The sequence below is a fragment of the Pan paniscus genome, chromosome 10, assembly GCF_029289425.2.
Source record: "Pan paniscus chromosome 10, NHGRI_mPanPan1-v2.0_pri, whole genome shotgun sequence".
Lineage (NCBI taxonomy): Eukaryota > Metazoa > Chordata > Mammalia > Primates > Hominidae > Pan > Pan paniscus.
In genome coordinates this window covers 23,824,657-23,846,660 of record NC_073259.2, presented here as the reverse complement: position 1 = coordinate 23,846,660, position 22,004 = coordinate 23,824,657, and the positions used below count along the sequence as shown (strand labels likewise).

General features: G+C 34.5%; 1 protein-coding gene across 1 annotated transcript in view; it reads right to left on the bottom strand.

Moving 5' to 3' along the window:
- The window catches only part of PIK3C2G (phosphatidylinositol-4-phosphate 3-kinase catalytic subunit type 2 gamma), a 385,996-nt gene that overhangs the window by 242,011 nt on the left and 121,981 nt on the right, over window positions 1–22,004 (bottom strand). The window contains exons 15-16 of the mRNA XM_003816540.5: window positions 15,917–16,047; window positions 7,644–7,832 (exon numbers count right to left, since the gene is read on the bottom strand). Coding sequence (XP_003816588.3) covers window positions 7,644–7,832; window positions 15,917–16,047 — 320 coding nt within the window. The remainder of the gene's footprint in view (window positions 1–7,643; window positions 7,833–15,916; window positions 16,048–22,004) is intronic.

Sequence of the window (22,004 nt, the reverse complement as noted above, 5' to 3'; positions counted from 1 at the left end):
AGGCCATCAATATACACGTATTGAATAAATGAATAAACAAATGGGTTTCAATGTCTTCATCTGTAAAATGGAGATCAGTAAAATGGAGGAAATAGATGTTGGGACTAATATTAAGGAGGTTTTTCTGTATTTCAAGTCATATATTGTGAAATGCTTTGTAAATTATGTCCCTCAATTATAAAATATTATTAAGATGCTAACTCTTTATCATGTAAGTTTTGACAAGTGTGTTTAAGTCATTTATGTTTAATAGAAATTAAATATTTCTCATGAATTTATTTATATTTAACATTTGGCAATGAAAGAATCTGGAAGCTGAAAATTCTCTTTAAAATGTAATTATATTGAAGGATTGATGATAAGAATGTTTGGTAGCATTTATTGAATGCTCTCATATGTACCTTACCTTATTTGTTCCAGACAAGAACCCTAGGAGGTATATAATATTACTCTTTGTTTTAAAGTTAAAGAAACTTGTCCAAGGTCATTCAAGGAATAACTGGTAGAACCAGATAAGTCTGATTTCAAAGCTTATGTTATCAACTGTGAAATCTGGAAATAACTCAAGAAACTCCAAAAGCGTACAAGGACAAAATATGTATCTTTGTGTTTATATAACTCCACCTTCTTCATTCTCACCTTCACTCTTCCTTGATAGGGAATACTGAAATTTCCACATTTTTCTCTTCTGTATCCACACTTATCTATAATTGTATTCATATTTTTCCTTCCTCTCACCTGAGAGGAAGAAGTTACACTCTTTTCCCTGGATAAAATGCTTGCTTGCACTTCTGTTCCAGGCTGTTGGCTGTTAGTACCATCCCACTTTGCTACTTCACCTATCCATCTCTTTTCTGATCTTCCCTTCAAATATCCTTCCTTTCACCTTGTAAGCACGCTGGAAGCTCTTTTATTTAAAAAGGGATACAAACCCCAAACATCAAACATCTTTTTCTGACCACTTCCAACTTTAGCTATCTTTTTGCCTTTGTCATCAATTCTTTTCCAAGAGGCACCATTTATATCTCCCTATTCCTTTTTAGGAACTTGAAGTATGGAATCTAACTTCACTATTAAAATACGACCCAGTAATCTCATTTCTGGATATATATCCAAATGAATTAAAATTAGTATGTCAAAGAGATATCTGTACCCCCATGTTCATTAAAGCATTATTTACAATAGCCAAGATATAGAAGCAACCTTAGTGTCCATTAAAGGATGAATGGATAACGACTCTGTGGTATGTACACACAATGTAATACTGTTCATCCTTAAAAAGAAGGAAGTTCTGTTATTTATGATAGCACGAATGAACCTGGAGGACATTATGCTAAGTATAATAAGCCAGGCACAGAAACACAAATATTTTAATAATCTCACTTAAATGTGGAATCTGAAAAAGTCAGTGTCATAAAAACGGAATGGAAAGGTGGTTACCAGAGGCTTTGGGGAGAGGAGAAATGGAAAAAGAGGAGATTGTTGTCAAAGGGTACAACGTTTCAGTAGCTTGGAGGAGTAAGTTTCTGTGATCTATTGCACTGCATGGAGACCAGAGTTAATAACAATGTATCATATATTTTGAAATTGCTAAAAATAAATTTTTAACATTCTAAACACAAAAATAAGTTTGTGAGATGATGACTTTGTTAATTAGCTTTATTTAATCTTTCTACAATGTATATATAGATCAAAAGATTATATTGTACCACATAAATATATACAATTATTATGTCAATTAAAACTAAGTTTAAAAAACTGCTGTCATTGATATCATCAGTGACTACCTGATTTCCAAATTCATTGATCTGTTTTTAGACCTAATTCTATTTAATACTTCTTTAAAGCCTTTGAAAATCTTTTTCAAGAGTTCTAAGATACCACCCTTTTCTGGATCTCCTGCAACCTTTTGGTCACTTTTTTTTCAGTTTATTTTCCTGGTTTTTCTTGCTTTGCACTGTCCTTAAAATGTTGCTGTTCTCCCGGGGAGGCGGAGGTTGCTGTGAGCCGAGATCGCACCACTGCACTCTAACCTGGGAGACAGAGCAAGACTCCATCTCAACAACAACAACAACAACAACAACAACAACAAAAATGTTGCTGTTCTCCAGAGTTCCATCTCTGCCCTCTTTCTATACTTCCTCTCTATAGCTACACACAGTACTTGTCACACATCCTCTACTTCCGTGGCTTCAACTACTGCCTGAAAGCCAACAACTCCCACATTGTTTTTCAAGTTTTGATTTCTCTGCTAAAATTCAGACCTGTATACACAACTGCATACCAGGCATCTTCTTCTATGTGTCTCATGGGTTTTTAAAAATGTGACATATCCAGAATAGAACTTCTCAACGTTCACTACGTAAATTTGCTCTTTCATCTAAAACTCTTATCTTGGTGAATGATGCAATTATCTATCAAGTTTCCCAGGTCTGAAAGCTTAAAGTCTTCCTTATTTCTTCTCTCTTTTTTACTTTCCTCTGAAACTTCTCTCAAATCTGCTTTGTGCATTCCTACTGCTTAGACTTCTTAGTTTAGTCCCAGATCATTTTTCAAATGGATTATTTCAGTATCTATTATCTATCTAATATTCTTTCTCTCATTTTCTTCTTTTTTCAATCTGTTCTTTATACTGATGCCAGATTTATGCACATATAACACAAATCTGATTTTATGACTCCTGTTCTTAACAAAATTCCATGGTATGTCATAACAACTTCATAGTACCTACCTGGCTCAGCAGGCCCAAAACAATCTAAATTGAACCACCATTTTCAAGTTTGTTTCCTGATACAATTCTCTTCTAATGTTATATAAAATGACTCACTATTTTCTGAACCTGTATAACCATGCACACACTAGTCTTCCTTCTTGGAATGTCATTTCCCCGCTTCTCCACTCAGAAAATTCCTATGAATATTTCAAGTCAGAATCCAATTTCTTTGTGAACTTTTCCTTACTTTCCTTGAAAGAATTTTCCTCTCTCTCCTTTGGGCTCGTAGAGTACTTAATACTTATTTTGGTGATGGTACAGAGCACATTGACTGGTAACCTCTAGCTTGAGTCTCTCCCTATAAATTGTACCTTGTTTAGAGACAGTCACTATGGCTTATTCGTCTACCTCTTTGATTCAGTGCCTACCAATTTGTCTGTACACATATTTTTGTTCAATAAATAAATGGAAAAGATACACCATCATTCATAATTTAATTATTCAGTCAAATGTGAGAGTTTTAACTGCCTCCCTATGCCATATTCCATTCTTTCTATTTTCAATGTTAGTAAACAATGGCATCAGTATAAATTAAATATACAATAAAGAATACAATGGTTTGGAGAAAAAAAATATTTTGGAAATATTTTTCCAAGGAACCTAATTTTGGAAGCTAAGGCACTGTCTGTTAAATATTGCTTTTCTTCTTGCAAAACAATCATTTTACATCATGTGGGATGGCAAGTTCTCATACCTTGTCAAATTTTTATTTAAGCTTCTGATGTAATCCTCTGATGCCAATTCAAAGTTGCTATTTTTAAATGAATACTTTCCTTGAACTGACTTTTAATTCCTTGGGTAATTTTTGCTTGTTATTAGCAGTTGAATAGTTGTGCCTGGGAATGAGGGTTCAGGAAAATAGCAACCATCTGCCAGGAACCACAGACCTTAGCCCTTGGTCTCTGTTTTCCTGACAGCACTGCCTTCTCTAATGGAAGTTATCAGTACCCAGGGAGCTCTCTGCTGGCACTCAGTAGTAGAAATATTAACACCATATGGCCCATCCTAGGTAAATTAAATTTCATCATGTCTCTTGCTAAAATTAAACTAAAAGGAGATGGTGAACCTTTGGACAGATTAAGTAAATAGCAATATTAAAAACTCTCCAAGCTGGAAATGGAGCACACCAGTTGTCAAGAGGTTAAACCATTTAAAAAATAGATTGTTCAAAGGAGGAAAAATATAGATCTCTCAAGTACTCACTCTGACAACTCACTTAATAAGCACATACTGTTTGTTCTCAGAAAAGTCAGCTTTTTAATTTAGAGGAGTTGAAAGGTTCATTTCTGGAAACAGCTTGTCCTCAAGTTTTTTAATAGTTCAGTAAAACTGAGAGTGGGAGTCAGAGGATGAGTACAATGGAAATACTCCAACATTTGCAGTGACCTTATTTGGTGCATGATAAGAAACTTTCCAGTGTGTAAATAAATCAGGATTCTACTAAGTTCCCTGAATGAAGTTTAATAAACACCTTCTACTTTAAAATCAGTCCCCATAACCTCTAAAAATCTGATTATTCAGAAAAAAAGAAATTACACAGTGAAGTAGAAACATCTGAGCATGACTGAGATAGCTAAGTGCTGCTATTTACAATTTTAAAAAACTGTTTAGGATAGCCAAGATATTTCATATGTAAATAGCCTAGCATGTTTATGCAGGAAGGCTTTAAACAGAATGGTTCAGATTATAAGCTCTCATGAATGCCTGGATTTGACTCCCAGGTTTTCAACTTACAGGGCACTTGGGGCAACATAACCTCTATGGGCCTCAGTTTCCTCATATGTAAAATAGGAATAATAATAGTATTTCCATCATAAGGTTGTTATGGATGTTAATATGAGATAGTACTAAGGGGCACTAAGTAAAAATTTTATCTGGACACATAAAACATTGAATGAGCCAAACAGATTTTGAAGATCTGTTTAGATAAAGAAGACTCACGAAGCATAATTCTGCTTAGTTATCAGGGATCAGAGGATATTGAAGTTCATCCAGCTAATCCTCTTATTTAATAAGTGAGTAAACAGAGCAGTATTACAATCTCATTCTATTAAAGATTTTTCTAAAAAATATTCCATGAACTTTAAACTTTGGAAAGTTATCTTGTTAGAAAATTATTGTTTAAAGATATTAGAGAGATTCATAGATATTACCTTCACAATTATTTTCTCAAAAATTTTAAACACCTTTACCAAGATACTAAAATACCATACAATCCACCCCATTTAAAGTGCACAATTCAATGTTTTTAGCATGTTTCCAGATTTGTGCAACAATTATATCAATTATAACCACAAAAGGAAACCTCATACCCATTACCAGTCAATCTCCATTTTCTCCCAACTTGCCCTCGCTCTGGGTTACTGCTAATTTACTTTCTGTCTGTAGAGCTTTGCCTATTCTGCACATTTCATACAAGTGGAATCATACCATATGTGGTCTTCTGTAACTGGCTTCTTTCACTTAGCATAATGCTGTCAAGGTCCGTCCATGTTGTAGCATGTATCAGTATTCATTCCTTTTTATTATCAAATAATATTATGTTGTATGGATAGATCACATTTTACATATCTATTGATTAGTTGGTGGATATTTGGATTGTTTCTACTTTTTGGCTATTGTGAATAATGTTGTTACAAACATGCGTGCATGAGTTTTTGAGTGGGCATATTTTTAAATTTATCTTGGGTATATACTTCATAGTAAGATTGTTGGGTCATATAGTAACTCTGGGTTTGACACTTAAGAAACTGTCACACTCTTTTCCAATTGGCTACACAATTTTGCATTCCCACCAGAGATAAATGAGGTTTCCAATTTCTCCATGTCCTCATCAACACTTTTTATTTTTTGTCCTTTTTGTATTTTTTGATTATAGCCAGACCTAGTGAGTATGGTATCTTAGGTGTTAGGTGATTTTCATTTTTATTTCCTTAATGGCTAATGATATTGAGCATATTTTCATGTAAATGTTTGGCATTTGTGTATTTTCTTTGGAGAAATGCCCATGCAGAGCCTTTGTCCATTTTACACTTGGGTTATTTATCTTTCTGTTGTTGAGTTTTAAGAGTCTTTACATGTTTTGAATAAAATTTCCTTGTCAGATATTTATTTTCTCTTATTCTGTCAGTTGTGACTGTCACATTTTGAATGAACTCTCTATTAGTTAATCAACTCAAGAATGACAAAATAATAATTGTGCTAATAGCCCAAGTCTAACTTCAGCAAAAACCAGCTAGAATTTAGCATAACAGTTTTACAGATTTTAGCTGTTCTTACATCTAAACCAGAAAAAGGGGTAGGATCATGTTGGAAATGAGACCTTTTTTCCAAAAGGGTCTTTAAACACTAGCATGATGAATTGTGAATATCCCAATGAAACCAATCAATTGTTAATTACCACATAACTATTTTATTAACTAATGCAACTGTACAAAGTCAAGTAGGATATAAATAATAATAATAATATCCTCAAATTGCTTATAATTTAAAGTTAAACTACTGTAAAAATAATAATAATGCATCTTAGAAAGTGATTGGTTCAATACTGAGGAATTACTACGTCCTAGGTAATACTAAGCCTTCAGGAAACAGAAACATTGAGATGATCTGTTTTGCCTTGAGTAGCTCTAAGTCAGATGTGAGTGAAAATATACACATTTTACCTGTTGCATATAAACACATTACCATAAAATGCAATCTGTAAAGTGACAGAGCACTGTACTAGTCCAGGAGTGATCAATTCTACATGGCAAGGTCAGAGAAGACCCCACACAAGAAGGCTTACAAAAGAAAAAAGTTGCAAGCTCAAATAGAAACAAATATAAATATATATATTCCATTATATATACAAAGAAAGAGGTAGGCATCCGAGCACACATCAGTTAATGGAAGAAGCCATAAAACTAATAAAATCTTCAAAGTGAGGAGTACAAAAATAGTATGTAAATTTCGAGCTTGGGTGACTGAGAAGCTAGTAACTCTTACAAATAATAGGAAAAACCCACTCTCCCCTTTACCCACCCCAGAAGTTTTCTGAAGGACACTCATTGGTAAATAAATCTTTAAAAGTAAGTTTAGGTTACATGAAGAAAGTTCTTCATGTAACTCCCTTTCCCACCTTTCTTCTCCTCTTGGGTTCTTGAGAATGGATTCAGAATAGAGCGGGGTTTCACAATTTTTTGCCTGGCTCAAGAGATTGCAGACTTTCTTCATGGCATCAGTGAGCTGATGCTATCAGGACAAACTTAAAATATCTTTTCTTGGCTTTGAATATAAAAGGAAAGCCAAGGAAGACTTGTTTCTCCTGGACCAGAGCCAGCTACCACAGTTGTTCCTACAAGCTTCTCCTTAGCAAGAAGACATCATTAGCCCTTTCCTGGTGCTCCATGTATGTGATTCTGAGTGAAGATCTCAAGGACATGCAAGGAATAGATTTTTTTCTTTTATTCCTATCATCATCATTATCATATTAATTGTACAACTACTTTACACAGGGCATTTTGCTAAACTTTGCATATTTTAATAGTACAAAAGTGATCCTAATTTTTAAAGACATTTTTAGTTTGAGAGAAGAAGTAGGGATTTTTATTTTTCCCTGCTTAATTAAATTATTTCTGTAAGAACTAGAATCCTCATTTAAGAAACTTCTACAATTTATTATACTACAAGCTTAGGGCAGCAGACATGATTATAGCTTAGATTTGTTTAAAATTTATATTCATAGCTTACATTTATCTAAAATTAATATCCATAACTATCAAAATTGAGAACAAACAGAATAGCTATTGAATTAATTATATGGTTCTATAGTTCTCTTCAAGCAAGTTCTTCTCAGTCAGTAATATCATGCTTGTTATGCAATTCTTACCTGGAAGTCAAAAGCCCAAGAGCCTCTAAAGGTTGAGAAAATGTCCATCTTCTCAAAATGGTATGCATTTCTGAAACAGTCCTTTCATCCCATCCAGGGGCACTACCCAGGACTAAAGGAAGGGAGCAGTTTTCATTATTGCAGTAGAAGCGATAAAACCATAAATATCTTTTCTTTTCTTCAGAGAGTCTGAAAAACCAGATTGGAAACTGTAATTTACTGGAGTTTGCTGCACTAACAAATGTTGCTATAAATATGCAGTAGAAAACCTTACTGTAGTTCTTTGAATTTTATTTTAGTTTACTTTCAAAAACGTCTTTTACCTTCTTCGGATAGTTTCATAGGTTATTTCATCAGTTTATTTTCCACTAACTTTATTCTTTTGTATTATTATTTTGAAAAAAATAACATCAATTCAGATAACTCACATTTATTTTTGTTCACTCTTATTCGTGTTTTTTTTTTTAATATGTCATTTTGGTTGGCAAAATCTCTCTCCTCTAGGGAAAACCAAGTTTTTCTGAATCCTGCGACACATCCTATTTAGAACAGAGGTAATCAACCATTTACTTTCTTATTTTTTTTATTTTTTATAAATTAACTGAGATCCAAGTGGGCCTGTGAAAAAATGGCATATTTTAGTAATGATATTTCTTCATCTCAAAGCAAGTTTTATCAGAGTTAAGAAATCTTTGCTGTTGTTAACTTCAAAAACAAAGATCTCAATTCATCCCTGGATTATGTCTTTAAATTTTCGGAGTTCATGGGAAGTTTGGCTTGAAAATGTCAGTGATGCTAGTTTCTTAGATGCTCAAGTATTTGCCCCTGGAGAGTAGTCTGAAATAAAAGATCTAAATCTAGGACTAGGGCCTTGACTTGCTGACAATTTATCATGTTTTGCTCACACTCCAGTAGAAGTATTCAGAACCACAGTTCAATTGGAGGACAGCTTCCCTCACACGACAATGGCTTTTGCGCACTCTCTCCTCCAAAGTGACACTGAGCTTGAATCTGCTGAAACTCCCAAGAAAGCTAATGAAACATAAAAAAATCTTTTAAAGGTCTATCTTTCTCTATAATTCATTTTAAAGTTTTCCTCATCTGTAAAAAGAAAAGACTGGATTATAGGTGATTTTGAAGGTGTGGTTAGGTTCCTTTTTTTATATTTTGCTACCACCTTTTCCTCTGAAAAGCCCACAGAAGAAAAAAAATCCATAGTAAAATTACTAAAACATATTTGCTCAGATTAAATTTTTTTCCCCAATACTGAACAATGCTTTCTTTCTTTTTTTTAGCTCTTTTTGTTAAAGCAAATTCACATTCAAGGACATTCCACAGCTTCAGTTCAATAAATTTTTACAAATGCATATACCAGATAACAACCACACTCCTATCAAGATATAAAATAGTTTTGTTGATGTCATCAGAGGCAAGCACTGGTATCATTTTTTTCTCTCTTGATAAATATTAACCTTTCAGAACCTCATATAAATGGAATCATAGAGTAAATATGTTTTTATTTATGGCTTCTTTCACTCCATCATATAATGTTTTTGAAATTATCCATATTGGTTGAGTTTGTCAATAGTTAATTCCTTTTAATTAATGAATATTATTCCTTTGTATAACGATGCCATAATTTACTTATTCACTCTCCTATTTGATGGACATTTGGGTTGCTTCCTTTTGGGGGGGTATTATGAATAAAGGTGCTGTGATCATTTGTGCACAAGTTTTTATATGAATGTATTTTCATTTCTCCTAGGAAATATCTATGAGAGGAAGGACGTGGTTATATGTTAGGTATTTATCTTTACAAGAAATTGTGAAACTGTTTTCTGAAGTAATTGTAAAATTTTACACTATTGCCTGCAGAGTATGATAGTTCCATTTGTACCACATTCTTGCCAACTCTTGATTTTGTCTGTCTTTACAATGTTATCCATTCCAATGGGTGTATAGTGGTATCTCATTGTGCTTCTAATTTATATTTACTTGGGGTCTAGGCAATTCTTCATATACTATCTTCTTATATCTTTTGTTTGAACTCTCTGCTCATGTATTTTCCCAATTTTTTTGTTTGTTTAGATTCATTTGCATGATTTCTTTATATACTCTGGATACAAAAATTTTGCCATATAAATGTTTTGCACATATTTTTCTCAGAATGTGGCTTGCCTATAGATTTCTTTAATGGGGTCTTTTCATGAATAGTTTTAAATTTTCATAATGTCCAATTCAGAAACTTTTAAATAGTTATTACTTTCTTTATTTGTTTAAGAAAACATTGCCTATCTTAACGTTGATCCTTGTGATTTTTTCTGAAGTATTCTGAAAGCAGTATTTTACTTGCTGAAAGTACTTTTTTCATTTATTGCATGGGTGGCCTTGTCAAAAATAAATTGAACATACAAATAGGTCTCTGGCTCTCTATTCTATCTACATTGAATTGTATTCCATTGATCTATTTGCCTGTCCTTAAGCAATATCACATTATCTTAATTGCTGTAAATTTATAGTACGTGAATCCATACAAGTTATGAAGTGAGACTTTGTTCTTTTTTCATGATTGCTTTGACTATTCTAGGTTCTTTTGCATTCCACGTAAATATTGGAGTCAGCTTTTTAATTTCTACAAAAACCTGCTGGGATTTTCATGGGGATTATATTTTATTTATAGATGAGTTTGGGGAGAATTATCATCTTAACCATAGGAATCTTTCAATCAATAAATGCAGTATATTTTTTCATTTATTTAGATTTTCTTTAATTTTCCTTAGGAAAGTTTTGCACTTTTCTGTAAATAAAATTTTAGTAAATAATTTACTAAATTTTAGTAAATAAAATTTTGATACAGTAAGTAACATTTCAAAACAGAATTTATTTTATATATATTTTTACTGGAACACAATTAGATCTTGTACATTGATCTCAAATGCTGTGACCTTTACATAATCATGCTATGTGAAAATAGTCAGTTTTATTTCTTTCTTTTTAATTTTTACCTTAATTTTTTTTCACATTGTGTGCTGGCTAGGATTTCCAATACAACATTAAAGAAATGTTTGAAGCAGACATCGTGGCTTTGTTTCTAACCTTAGGAGAAAGCATTCATTCTTGCATGATTTAACATGATACTAACTATAAACTTTTCATAGATCACTTTTCAAGGTTGAGAAAGTTTCATTCTATGTCTAGTTTTGTGAGTTTTTATCATGAATGGGTGCTGAACTTTACCACTTTTTTTCCTAGATCTAGCAAGGTGATATGATTTTCCTGGAAAATATTATTCTTTTACTTTTAATCTAATTGCTTATATATAAAATGTTTAATCTAATTGCTTATATATAAATGCTTATATATAAAATCTAATTGCTTATATACATGTTCCTGTAAACAGAATAAAATTATATATTGCTTTTTTTGATGTAGGCTGACAATTTCTGCTTTTTAATTTGAGTTCTTAGTGCATTTACATTTAATGTCTTCTTGATATAATTACCTAACCATACCAAAGGCTCACTGTACTGCTATTAGTTTCTATGGGGTGTTTTTTTCTTTGTTTGTCCAAACCATTTCTTGGTCCCCTTTTTTCTTTTTTATGTTTCCTTTCAGATTTTTTTTCCTGTTACATTTCATTTTTATCTTCTCCTTGGTTTTTAAATATACTCTTAAAATTTAAGGGGTGTGGTTTTCCTAGAGATTAAAAATATCCTTTGTTTAAGCATATTACAGCCAACCATGAATTAACATTATGCATCCTTACATATAATATGAAAAACTTGGAACAGTTTACTTCCATTTTCCATTTTCATTCTTATTGAAGTTATTATAAATTTTATTTTTTATATATTATAAACCAGAGTACATTGTGATTCATTTTTCTTTAATCACATTTTAAATAAATTAATAAATGTGTAAATGAAACTGTTTTTATTTATTTACATATTTTGGGGTATTTTTCATTTCTTCTTACCAATTTGAGTTTCCATCTAGTATAATTTTCTTCCAGCTTGATGTACTTCTTTTACTATTTTGTATAGTACGGATGAACTGATACTAAACTAACTCAGCTGGATTTGGTTGAAAATATCTTCATTTGGCCTTAATTTTTGCAACATAATTTTACTGTGTATAGAGTTCTAATTTGAAAAAGTTGTTTTCATCTTTAACACAAACATAGTATTCAACCTCCTTTTGTCTTGATTTTTTTTTTGATGAGAGGCCTGTATTTAGTGTTTTATATAGAACATCATAATATTAATATTATAGTTGTTTCTCTATATGGAATTTGTTTATTTTATCTGATGTTTCAAAATTTTTAAATTTATCTTATTTTTCAGCAATTTCTCTATAAGGTACCTGGGGGTGTTTGTTGTGTGTGCGTGTGTGTGAGAGAGAGAGAGAAAGAAAGAAGGGAAAGAGAGAAAGAATGAAAGAAAGAAAGAAAGAAGGAATGAAAGAGGGAGGGAAAGAAGGAAGGAAAGAGAAAATGAAAGAAAGAAAGAAAAAGAAGAAAGAAAGAGAAAGAAAAGAAAGAAAGAGAAAGTATGTATTTGCTTAGGGATTACTAAGCCTTTTACTTCTTATATTTGTAGGTTAATTTTTTTAAATCAAATTTGTAAAATTTGGCCATCTCCTTAATTATTTTTTGCCTCACTATCTTTCTCCTTTTTGGTGTGTCCAATACACACATATTGTTTGATATTGTCCCTCAGGTTACAAGGCGCTCTCATTATTTTCAAGGTTTATTTTCTTTTTGTACCTCAACATGGGGGATAATTCCTATTGCCCTGTCTTCAAGCTCACCGTTCTTTTTTTCTTGCATTTCACAATCTATTAAGCCCATTTGCTGATTTTTTAAAGAAATATTTTAGGTATTGTGTTTTCAGTTCTTAAATTTCCATTTTTAATAAGATTCTTCATTTGTTCATTTATATACATCTTTTTAAAAAATCAATAAATATCTTTATAATAGCTGTATTGGAATAATTATTTGCTAATTTAAAACTCTTTGGATCTGTTTCTATTAACCACTTCCTCTCCCCAGGCTATGTTTATATTTTCCTGATTCTTTCCAATTATTTTCCCAGTTACTGATTGTATGCTAGACATTTTCCAATAGTTTTCTCAATTATTGATCATATGCTAGACATTTAGAAAAGTACATTATTGAGAGTCAGCATTCTGCTATTTTTCAGGTGTCGGATCTCATTTTTTTTAGTAGACAGTTCAATTACTGTAAGATCAGCCTAATTTTTTTGAGACTGGTTTTTATGATTTGTTAGGTTGAGTCTACTACAGTCTTTAATCTAGGGCTAGAGTGGACTTAATCCTAATGTGCATCTTTTTGGTTTCTTTATTAAATGTAAGGGACAGCCTGTGAGCTTTCTCCATTCTTATTGGTCAGAATTTCTATGTCTCCCAGCATTGTGTGGCTTCTCAAATCACATTTATTTTACATCTCCCTGAAGCAGTTCTCTTGTAGGCCCTGGAAAGTTTCCACCTGGAAAGTTGAGTAGTTTAGCACTCAACCAAATATTTAAGAAGACTCCAATACAGATTTCTGTAGCTCTCATCCTGCTCTCCAGTATGATGCTCTGAAGATGCCAGCTGCCTTAGCATCACTGAACTCTAAATTCTGCCTTTTTAAAAATATCTCAGCAGGAGCTGCATTCTCTTCTTGTATTCTACCTTCGCAAGTCATGTGGGAGGACCCAGGTATAGAAAGTGACTCCAGGCTGAAAGCCACTTTAATCCCAATGCTACCTCAAGTCCTGTCTGTTTAATTTATGAAAACAGTTGCTTCATATCTATTTTTCTCTTGTCATAATTCTGTGAGTCATGGGGGTTAGTCTTGCACTAGGTATTCTTCATGGTAGAAGTAGAAGTACTAATCTATTTTAGAACATATATTGTTATATATTTCATTCTGGGGTCTTTAGATTTGGAAGCATTTTTTTGGTTGACATCAAGAAGATTGTTTTATCAATTTTTATTTTTTACAAATATCACAGGCATATTTTCACTGAGTTTCATTGAGTCTGAACTTCCTCACTCTGATTACTTTTGGTCAGTTTGAAAGAAGGAATAATTAAGTCACCAACTAAATGATAAATGTGGTACTGGGAAACTGAGGTTAATCTGATTCTAACACAAGTTTCACCACATTGAAGGCTGTTCTCCATCTATTTTCACAGTCCAGAATAAAACTGCACCATACTGATCATTAATAATTGTATTTGAGTGGGTGAAACAGAGGAAAATGTTGCTTATTTTATGAGTGTTATTAGCTTAAATAGAAACTGAAATATAAAACAATTAGAAATCACCAGGGTTAATTTAAAAACACAAACTTCTGATATGTAAAGGGAGTTACCATGATTATTATTTGTTGGTTTTGACCTCTTTTTGCTTGAATATATTTAAAATTTCAAGGCATCTTTTTCATATTAAAACCTCTAAGTGTAAATATGCTAGCCTCTTATTTGTGGCACACTTGTTGAACACACGGTTTTACATTTTCAAGTAAGACAGAAAAAGATGCTTCATCTAGTTAAGATGACAATAGTCTAGTATGACAATGGATTGTCAATATATGTGTCATGAAGACTATGAGAATCTTCTGTCATCTTCAGTTCTTAAGGCAACTTTTTATACCAGAAACTATGCAAGGTCAATTCAGTCCTTATAATCTATTTATTCACACACATTGTTATCAGTGTATAGCATTAGAAATATAGTGATAAACAAGAAAGATAGGTTCCTTGCTTTTTCCAGTTCTTGCAAATTAATGAGGGGGACAAGAGCTAAACACATGAGTGGGCAGGATAATAGCTTGTGTTAAGTGGGATAACATAAAAGGTAATATGATAGAGAGTGAGGGAAAAAAGGCTTCATCACATAGAGTGGCCAAAGAAGGACTTTTTGAGGTGACATTTAAGTGAAAGCCTAAAGGATGAGATAATTTAGTAATGTGAAGAACTTAGGAAACAGTTTTTCAGTCAGAGGGAATATCAAATAAAAAGGCCTTGAGATGGGAGCAGGACTAGCACATTTGAAGTTTAAAAAGGAGTTTGATGTTACTGGCTTGAAGTGAATGAGAAAAACAGTAATACATATTGAAATTAGAGAGTAGGAAAGTAGCAAGATTACTCAAAAGAAAACTCCTGATCGCACTCAGTGCCCTAGTATGGGAGGGCCCAAACTAATTCCTCCTCCAGAAAATGACTACCATCTGCCCAGTTGATTTGGACTCTCTATTGACTTAACCTTGATTCTTTAATTTCTTAAGGGACTTACTCCAAAATTCTAATTAATCATCAAGTTATGTCTTCTCAACTGCCAAAATATGTCTCCCAAATCTAGCCACTTCTATGAATATCCACTGCTATCGTCTTAGTTCTAGCCATCATGGCCTCTTGCCTAAACTGTTACATTCACCTCCTTGCTGCACTGCTTGCTTCTACTGTCACGTCCACTCCAATCCATTCTTCAACTTGTCGTCAAAGGTATCACTCAAGATTTTTCTGGTCACATGATTCCCTTGTTTAAAACCTTTACATTAATTTTCACTCTTGGAGTAAAGTCTGTTATCATGTTACATATCTTAATCTCTCTCTCTCTCTCTCACACACACACACACACATACACGCACAAAGAGATAGAGATAGAGAGAGAGACACTTTCTCAGTTTGATGCCTTTGGCTTGTTATTAATGAGCATGATCAGCTGCGAAATGCATTTTGCCAAGTATCAACTACAAATGCCACTAATTCCCTAATAGTTCTTCCTGGGATTTTGGTTCTATTCAAAGAATTATTATTTTACAAAGTACTCCTTAGTCACTAATTTGTGCTGTTAAAACAAGACTTATTTCTTTTCTGCTCTTTTTAAAAATCTGCCTTAATTAAATGTTGCTTTTCCCTGTTGACTAAAACAACTTTCTACCTCCTGGAAGGAAGGTTGAGAGATGGTTTATCACTGCTATGTGCTGATGTATATATGATCACTCTCTGCTTTGTTATTTTGAACTGAATAACTTCCAAACTTTTTACTTTTCCTTAAGACCACAGGAAATAAATCGTTAAAAGCAGACAAAATTACTTATTTACATCCTAAACATTAATTAACCATCCAAGAAGCATGACATCAGGAAATGAAACGAGTTATGTAGGAAGGAACACTCACTCTTTGAAGCTATCATGCTTCAAGAATGATTGAGGAAATCATAAACAGCAGGCAAATTCATTCACAAGACCTAGGTCACTTACAGTAGGGGCGTCTGTTTCTGTGAAAGTCTGGCAATATGTTTTATACACTCCTTTAGTGGCTCTTCAAGATTACTTCTATTCTCTTCAGAATCAGGTTTCATATACTCCCACCCAGTAGCTGGAAAATCAATCTGAAAGAAAAAAAATGATTTGCCATGTGTTGAAGGTGTCTCAAAATACATTATTGATTTAATATTCCTATCTTAGATTTATAGAAACTAAAGAACAGAATAAATTCTATTTTTTCTGTGCTATTTATAATTTTAAAATAATTTCTAAAATAATTATTAGAGGTTGGACTTAGGACTTAAATATACAAGTTATTTAGCCAATTATGTATACAAATGGTATAGATGGGTCACCGGTAATGTTGTCTGAGGGAAAATGAGAGAAATAATAATATATGGTCTCTCCATAAAGATTAATATGTTACATTTTTGGTTAGTGCTGACATTATATCCTTTTTACATTTCGGTGTTAAAATGTCTCCTTATGAAATGATGAAATTTAACATTGGTAATTATGCTTTTTTCATGTAACCCGCCTGAAAAAATAGAGTTAATCTATATTGATCTCTAGTTCATGAAATTTGCAAGTCTGAGAATCATTATGTACACATGAGTGAGCTCTTCTTTGGTAAAGAACTGTTGTGTTAGTAAAAAATCAAATAGAATATTTCTGCTTTGGTTCTGTAGTTCAGATTTATAGACAGTTCTAGAATCCAGCCTCCTTTTTTTTCTGGCTCAGTCTACTTTCTGTTAAACCATGTTTCAGTGATTCAGAATCTGATTAGTAAATAAAATTACAGTTAACAAAAAGACAGTTCCAGGCTATGTAAATAAGCTGGATATTCTAGGGCTCCATAGGTTTGCTTAAGGTTATCACACATACTGGGTTTTTTTCATTTTAATATTAGAAATCCCACAGACATTATTTTTCTCTGCTGAGTTATGTTAGGTTGGAATCTCAGAAAAAATTGAGGAACCTTACAAAGTAGATGGTGTGAGTTTCAGTTTGAAATACAGTTTAATATATTTGAGCGCTTATTTATTTGAAAAAGTTTTAGTAATTTCATTCTATAACCTCTAACGTTTGTTATAAGTTTTGTTTTTGATATAGTCTGTGTTACAATGTATCAATTACTACTCCAACATGATAAAATAAACAAGTACGAGATCAGCTTAACTGAAACATTACAACAAAGTTTGCCTCTTGACAAAGATTAATCTTGAAAGATGAACTTTGGTACCTTAGAGGGGAAGGGCATCCAGTACGAGCAAGTTACATGCTACTCTTTATATGGACAAATATTTTTAAATAGCTCTTAATGAGTTAGTATAATTTTATGTTGATACTAAGTAAATGGCATGGTGGATGAGAAAACTGAGAAAGGTAGATGAGCATACAAAAGAACTGTGTACAAACCTATAATAAATTATTTGTGTATATTTCACTTAGGAAACAATTTTTATTTCTGATACGTGAGATCTTTTATCAAATTGCATTTTTTCATGAATTATGAGGCTAAATAGCTACTGATTCTTGAGTTACTATAGAAAATATTGGAATTTTTCCTAGTTGCCTTTTCTACTTTTTATAAGAGAAAACTTCCCCAAAACTATGCTTTAATGCATTTGCTTTAGAACACTTTTAAGCACCATACATAATGAAAGATATAAGTAATATCTATTATTTCTGATAACTTAAAGTTTAATTGAGGAGAAAAGGTGCACACATTAACAATTAAAATAGGGAATAATAAATACATAGCACCCCAAAGCTGCGCTTCATTGTTGTGCTTTCAGTACTGACAAACACTCAGCTCTGTTCTTTCTCCTTCTATGGCTGTGGCTGACCAAGCCTGGCTTTGGTCTCAAATTTCTTTTTTTTTTTTTTTTTTTTTTGAGATGGAGTCTCACTCTGTTGCCCAGGCTGGAGTGCAGTGGCACCATTTCGGCTCACTGCAAGCTCCACCTGCCGGGTTCACGCCATTCTCCTGCCTCAGCCTCCCCAGTAGCTGGGACTACAGGTGCCTACCACCACACCCAGCTAATTTTTTTGTATTTTTAGTAGAGACGGGGTTTCACCATGTTAGCCAGGATGGACTCGATCTCCTGACCTTGTGATCCACCCGCCTCGGCCTCCCAAAGTGCTTGGATTACAGGCGTGAGCCACCGCACCCGGCTTCAAATTTCTTTTGAAAGGAACGCTTCAGGAGATCTATTCAAATGTCAACATTGCATGCGCCATGACATCTATTTCTCACATTCCTGGCTAAGCCTTGAGGATACACTCCTTATTTTAATAACAGCAAAAACAACAACAACAGCAACAAAAATATGTTTTTTTTGGGGGGATAGAGGAACATATTCAAACCTGGTTATCCTCCCTTCTAATTCACAGCTCCTTACACATTTGGATATCAACTTCTTGTGTTCCATTTATCCATCTTGCTTCACTTCTTCTGCTCATCCTTTGTCATTCACAGTTGGCCACCATGATTTCTACTATGGCTTCATTACTTGGCACTGCTCATGGGAGCTGTTGTGAATGTCCCTAGCGTCCATGCCCCACAACCATACCCATAAGGTGCCCCTGGGCCAATTTTGGGTTCCCATGATTCTGTCAGATTATTCAAAGAACTTCCACTTGGACTGTGTGTAGGTTGGTATTATAAGACACACGTGCTGGGCATGGTGTCTCATGCCTGTAATCTCAGGACTTTGGGAGACTGAAGCAGACAGATCACTTGAGGTTAGGAGTTCAAGACCAGCCTGGCCAACATGGTGAAACCGTGTGTCTACTAAAAATACAAAAATAAGCTGGGCATGGTGGCATGCACCTGTAATTCCAGCTACTTGGGAGGCTGAGGCACAAGAGAGAATCGCTTGAACCATGGAGGTGGAGGTTGCAGTGAGCTGAGGTCACGCCACTGCCCTCCAGCTGGGGTGATGGAGTGAGACACTGTCTCATAAAAAAGAAAAGAAAAGAAAAGACATACGTATGTTAGACCAGGAGTTCTATTGCAGTTCAGAGGAAGGAAAGATAACTGGTAACTGGGTGGCAATTGCGGTGAGTCGGAAAAAAGGAGTTGTAAAAGAGGGATCCATATGGTGGTTTTGGAGTGAGAAAAAAAAAGGATCTCCGTTACATTAGAAATAAAAATACAATGTGTTCTAAAAACTTTGTATCAATGATAAGACTGGTGCTTCTTCCTAACGCTGAGGATAATGGAATATAAGCATGTACTAAAATGTTAGAAAAAGTAAAATACTTCGAATGAGTGAGTAAGGTCTGTGGTTTAAGGAGATGTCTTGCTTAGATAAAAGGAAGAGCCAAACATTTTGGTATTCAGGTTCAGATAAGTGGACCAAAGGGCTTAATTGAGACATACGTGTGGGCAGTGTTTTTGTAGTCATCAGAAATATGGATACATATCATTAATTTAACAAATACATTATTCCAACTACTGTGCTAGATGTTTGTGATATAATACCTTCAATGCCATCAGAGATCACTCAGTCAGTGGGAAGGAATATGAAGTGATAAATGTGTTGATAAAAATGCTGTTGGGTATTACGTGAACATAGAAGAATGGCACTTAACTTTGCTTGGCGTGAGAAGAGTGCAGGGGGTAAGGGAGAGATTTCTAGAGGGTCCGTGGGTGGAAAAAGATGAATCTCATTTACACAGAGTCAGAGGAGGGGTGGACAGTGGAGGGTGAAGGGGCGAGGGCACATTATAGACAGGGAACAGTATTTATAAATTCACATAAGGTGAAAGCAAGACAGTGCATGTCAGAAACGACAATATTTTCAAAGCTGTTGAAGCTTGAAGTGTCAAACAGGGACTGGCAAGAGAAGCGATGGGACAGGGGTCATGCTACAGAGGTTGGCCTTAATCCTCTGGGTAGCGCTGAGTTATTGAAGAGTCTAAGCAGGGAACTGGCAGGTTCAGATTTAAGTTTTAGAAGAATCACGCTTGTGACTGCATACATTTTGGATTAGAGAATGACAAAACTAAAGCCAAGGAAACCAGCAGATGAGGTGAGGAATTGAGAGGATAGACAATAAAAATATAGAAGAAAAATTGGCAGGATATAGTATGGACCGGATATGAGTAGAGAGAAAGAAGGAAGGAGACAAGAAAATCAGGTAGGTGTATGTGGGGCATGAACAGACATAAAGAATTCAGAGGGTGAAAGTAATTTTGGAGAGGAAGTAGGCTCCGTTTGGGGCATGTTTCGTTTGAAGCTGCCAATAGAATATCCAGGTGGGGGTTTCAGCAAGTATGTGGCTATATTTGTCTGAAGCTTGATGTGTGAAGAAGTCTGAACTAGAGATACAGACTCCGAAGTGCACTTACATAGATACTGAGACAAGAACCTTAGAAATGTATGAGACCCAGTAATTCCATGGCTAAGTATATATTCAAGAAAGATGAAAACATATGTTCACAGAAAAACATGTCCATACATGTTCATAACAGCAATATTCTTAATAGCTAAATAGTGGAAAGAATTCAAATGTACATTGACTGATAAATTAATAAATAAAATATGGTATATTCATATGTACATATTACAATAATGTAATATTATTGTATAAAAATGTATCTGTAATATAGAAAAAGGAATGAATCCCAATCGGGGCTACCACCTGGATGCACTTTGAAAATATTATGCTAAGTGACACAAGCTGGCCACAAATAAGATCACACATTATATGATTCCATTTAAATGAAATGCCCCAAACAGTCAAATTGATAGAGATAGAAAGAAGATTAGTGGTTGCTTAGGATTGGGGGAATAGGAGGTGAGAGCTAAGGGGTATGGGATTTCTTTTTTGATGTGATGGAAATGATCTGAAATTGACTGCGGTGATAGTCGCACATATCTGTGAAAATACTAAAAACTACTGAATCGCACACTTTAAATGGGAGGATAGTATGGTATGTGAATTACATCTCAAGAAAGCTGTTTTTTTAAAAGAAAATAAATGAATGAGAGCATCCAGGGAGAATATGTCCACTGTGCACGGCAGCGGGCTGCAGACTGGAACCTTTGAGAATTGTCTTTGGTGAGAGCCTGGGAAGGAGACAAAGGATGATCAGAGAGCAGTGGAAGGAGATAACCGAGGGCAGTAACACCAAAGCCAGAGGAGGAGGGGGTTTGGTTCTGTGGAAGGAGGAGGGAGAAAGTTCAGTCTCTTTGAAGAAGAGGAGGGAGTTCAGTTATGGGGAAGAGACAGACAGTGCCAAGAAGAGCAGAGGGAGGGCTAGCCTGATGAGGACTGAAAACCATCACTGGGTTTGGCACCTAGGAACTAGCAGGTACCTAACCACAGTTAAGAGTGGTGGCAAGCCAGAATACAGTGATTGTAGATACAAACGGGGAGGTGAGGAAGTAGAGAAACATAGATCCCAGCACTTTGGGGGTCCGAGATAGGTGGATTACCTGAGATCAGGAGTTCGAAACCAACCTGGCCATCATGGTGAAACCGTATCTACTAAGATACAAAAATTAGCTAGGCATGGTGGCGCACACCTGTAATCCCAGCTACTTGGGAGGCTGAGGCAGGAGAATTGCTTGAGCCTGGGAGGAGGAGGTTGCAGTGAGCCAAGATCGCGCCACTGCACTCCAGCCTGGGCGACAGAGTGAGAATTCATCTCCAAATAATAATAATAATAAAGAAACATAGACTAGAACAAGAACCGCATTAATTCTATGAAACAGCTCTGCATTTCGTGCTTAAATATGTGACAGAGCTGTTCCACTAGATTGCATTCGGGGAGAGGCAGGAAGTTGAGGGAGACCCAGGCTAAGTGAGTCAAGCAGTAACTTATGTATTATCTGCCTCCACTTCTGAACTAAAATCTATTTCACTCTGTCCACTGCTTCCGTCGGCACATCAATCAACCATAGGACCTGAAAAAAGTATTGCCTGGAAGTGATCACATCTGTGTCATATTACATCCCTTGTCATACTGGAGTGGCTGCAGTGTGGCAGTAACCACCATCTAATGAGGACAATCGGAAAAGTGAAGTCAGGTAGGCTTAGTATAATCTTTTCATTATGCAGAGGATAAC